General features: G+C 37.9%; 1 protein-coding gene across 1 annotated transcript in view; it reads left to right on the forward strand.

Moving 5' to 3' along the window:
- Positions 1 to 4,303, forward strand: part of UBE2W (ubiquitin conjugating enzyme E2 W) — a 122,213-nt gene that overhangs the window by 62,208 nt on the left and 55,702 nt on the right. Inside the window, 1 exon segment of the mRNA XM_042783102.1 lies at positions 2,113 to 2,204. Within this exon segment, the coding sequence (XP_042639036.1) occupies positions 2,113 to 2,204 (92 nt within the window).

Below are 4,303 nucleotides of genomic sequence, written 5' to 3' on the forward strand. Positions count from 1 at the left end.
AGGTTGGGCAATCCTACTTCCGTAGTGATACTGCCTCGGAAACCCAAGGAGGGGTCGCTATGAGTCCGGGCCGACTCGATGGCAAATAACAACAACAACATCACTTTGAAAGGTTAAATTATGTGCAATTGATCTAATTTAAGAAACCAAATAAGGGTATAGGTTACAAATTAAGCTTTTTTCCAAAGGCTTTTTGCATAAAGGGTTACTTTTTATAGCTTCTCTGGATGTCTTGTCTGAAATGATAATCTTAAGGATTATGGAGAACTATAGTTTCTATAGTTGGAGAACAATAAAGGAAACACTAGTAAAACTTTGAAGCACTTAAAACCTAGTTTGTTGTTATTTGCTGTCAGGTTCGTTTTTACTCATGACAACCTTGTTTATGCAGAATAGAACTACTCTATATAGAGTTTTCAAAAACAGTGACCTTTTGCAGCAAATTGTCAGCTTTATCTAACAATAATGAAGTGTCTCTGGGGGGTTTGAACCACAAACCCTTTGGTTAGTAGTCAAGTACTTAACTGTACCACTCAGGGACTCCAGAGAAGTTGTTTTGTTACTAACTGGCTCTTCTTACCCACTTTATATCATCATTATTCACAAATACACAGGTATGTTTCGCTTAACATCTGATTTCGTTACCTAGTGCCACTCTGACAAGAATATACAACAAATAGGATGGAATTTATTCTTAAAATTTGGAGGCTTTAAGTCCAGGTTCAAAGTGCTGGGCTCTGGGGGCTAGGTGAAAGCAGTTCAACTTTGGGCTTCAGCTAGGTGAAAGCAATTCAACTTTGGGCTTCGGCTCTTCCTCCTGCTCTCGGCCCGCTGAAGCTAGAAGCTTTTGTTCACTCAGCAGGTGGCTGTTGAGACTGACGAGCCCAAGACTAACAAGTAATAAGGCACAGTCCTGATGTTACCAGACCACATGGCAGGCCATTAATTCAAGTCCATTGGAAGTCCCAAGGTCAGCAGAATGGCAGGCTGCTGAATGAGGACATATTCATGCAGGGTTCAACCGTGCCATAAGCTAGAGACCGTTCCCAAAGGCTTCTCCTTATATAGAGGAAGCAGACCACATTCCTAAAGCAGCTACTTAGCTGCTCACACTAGATTCCACCATGAACTTGATTACCCGTCTCATCATGGGAAATACTACAACCAGCTGCTCAGCTAAGTTGACACACAAACTTCACCACCACAACTCTACAATATGTTTTTTGAAATAGGATGTTTTGTGAACACTATTTTCAGATACTGTGGAAGCCCACTTTGGTTCTCCTTGTCACTGCTGCTGCTGGAACTGCTGCTAGTGGAGGCCAGAGGAATGGGTGCCGGCAGTGGCAGTGGCTGAGAGGGTAGTTGCCAGTGTGCAGTGAAAGGAAATGGTTGTGGGGGAAACAGATTGCACCAACCCCTGCCTGCTGTTCTGTGCACCTGAGCAGCAGGAGCAGCCTGAGCCCTAAAGTCCCTGCTGCTGCTGCCTGCTGGTCTGCTGGACAAAGCCTGGAAAGTCCACACCCAGAGCCATGTCCTCTGCCTCACCTGCCTGTATTCTACCTGTAGTCGAGTGCTATAAGAGTCTAGGTTGGTGGGGGGAGTCTGGATTCGTATCTTTAAACCATTGTTGTTGTTAGGTGCCATCGAGTTAGACCTGACTCATAGCGACCCCTCCTTGGGTTGCCGAGGCAATATCACTACGGAAGTAGATTGTGCAACCTTCCTTCCAAGGAGTGGCTGGTGGGGTTGAACCACCAGCCTTCTGGTTAGCAGTCAAGTACCTTAGGCTACTAGAACTCCCCTTTAAACCATTAAGAAGAAGTGATAAACAAAAGAAGAGCTGCTTGCTTTTTTTTTTTAAAGTGAGACTACAGACGGAGATTCAGTCAGATGTTGTCCAAACATTAAGCAACACATACCTGTGTTTGGAAATATTTTAACATTTTAAGGCAGGCAATAAAAATTTTGAGAATGAAGCATATAAGATTCATAGACAGTGTACCTTTATATGAGCATTTGGATACAATTTAAAGATTTTAGACTATATAACTAGAAGGATATGATGATATGAAAACATGAGTATAAATCATTACTGATGGTCTTTTTTAGAAACGACTACAGAAAGAACTGTTGGCTTTGCAAAATGACCCACCTCCTGGGATGACTTTAAACGAAAAGAGTGTTCAGAATTCAATTACACAGTAAGTATTTGCAAAAGTTTTTACGTTTCTTTTCTTACCAAAGTGATGCATGAATATATACTTATTTAAAATAGGGAAATGGTTTGTTTGGTTAATGTAATCAAAAGGCATAACTTAATTTATAGTATGTAGTTAACCATGAAGTAAAAAAAATTGTGTATAGTCATAATTATCCACAGAAAGCCAAAATGGAATATACCCTGCCTTAATAATCCAAGAAAACTATTTTCCTTCGCAGGAGAGTAGATGGCTGTTTCTTTTATTAGGAGTTATGATGTAGACAGATTGCAGAAAGAACACATTCACTTCTTCCATCTCATTCTTGATCTTACACATATATTTAGGATTACAGTCATGAACAATGATGGTTTGGATTTATGTGATTTAAATGTGCACATTTGCAGTTCTACTGGACTTCCATTCTGTGTAGAAACCAACAGTGTTTTCAGAACATACTTAGTGACATAGGACACTGCAAAATAACTACCATGGAAAGATCACACACCACCACCACCCCACCCCATCCCCACCCCCCAGGGGAAAAAAAATAACCTTTAACAGTGATTATCTCTGGGTGGTTTTTATTTATTTATTTTGCTTTAAAAAAGTCTTCCACAATGAACATAAATTATTTCAATAATTAGTAAAAGGTTGTGAATATGTAAGAAGTCCTTATTTTTCCCTGAAATATTTCTCTATCCAGTACATATCGAGGGGAAAAGATGAAAGGAGTTTTGGAATTTAGAAAGGACCTGGGCTTTTTTTTTTTAAGGGAATCTGATGTTTCTTGTTTGGTTTTTAGTGCATCTATTGCATTGTTTTTAGATTATTTTATACTGGCTTTGATGACATGAATGCGCTATGTTTTATGTAATATATATAATGTATGTAATCTCATTAATTGTCCTAACAACACTGAATATCTGTAATTTACACTTGGAGTAGTTTAAGCTGGAGATATCATACTGCATGTTTATGGATGCACAGCTAATTAAGTGGCACATGGCTATTTTCAATAAAAAATGCTGTCTTTTAGGTTTGTGGTCTTACCTCTTTTTACGATTGATGGTAGTTAATGTGCGTTCTGGAAATGAATAGCCATTCTCTTAAGGGTCTGTATACTTTGACTAATAACTTTCAAAGAATAGATATATTTATTTTTTTACATACATAGTATATGGATGGGGTGATGAATAGAACCCTAACACTGTTCCCTCTCTTCCTTTTGTTTCTCTATATTTAAAATAATAAAATTACAATACATGAAAAGTATAAGGTTAAAGGAATAGTAATTATCACTGACAAGGTATAATTAGAAACTTACCCTTAAGACTTTAGTTCATTTTGGTTCTAAAGGCTGCCCTGCCATCTTTGCCATCACGATCTTTTATCCCCTCTGCTTACCTCCTGTTTTTTTTTTTTTAAAAAAACTAAGAGACAGTGTGTAGATATAAATACAAACATCTATATTCATGATTGTTATCTATGAGAACAAAGTATATACAGTTGCATAGGGGCCATAGAAATCTGTTCTGGGCTTTATTAAACAATTTTTAATCATAAGAAGACAAAGGAAGGAGGATATTATAGAGCCTTGAATAGCCATCATAGTAAATGCACTGACCACAATTTAACTTCCTTTCCTTGTTTAATTTTTTCTACAATACTGATGAGAAAATTTGTCTGACAGCTATAGTTCTCTGTAGTCATTGCTAATACCTACTTCCCCATTGGTTCTAAAATGATAACATGAAAGGCAATTGATTAGTTTGGTGTTATCTCCTATTAATTTGTCTTCCAGTCACTTACAAATAAATAGTCTTGAAAAAATAAGATAACATTGCATTTTTACGATAGGAAGTCCCTGGGTTATGAACGGGATCTGTTCCTAATTGTTTCTTTGTTTCTTAAATTTTATTGTAATTTGGGTGAGAGTTTACAGAGAAAATACATTTCACATACAGCAGTTCATACACGGTTTGTTTCATGACATTGACTGCAGTTCCCCACAATATAACAGCTCTCTTCTCACCTCCTCCCCATAGCTACCTCTTCCTGTGTCCTTCCCTCCTATATTGTGTTGGATTGGGTTCTCTAGA

Source organism: Orycteropus afer, unplaced genomic scaffold (genome assembly GCF_000298275.1).
Source record: "Orycteropus afer afer isolate SDZICR_OR568_19922 unplaced genomic scaffold, OryAfe1.0 scaffold00662, whole genome shotgun sequence".
In the NCBI taxonomy this organism is placed as follows: Eukaryota; Metazoa; Chordata; class Mammalia; order Tubulidentata; family Orycteropodidae; genus Orycteropus; species Orycteropus afer.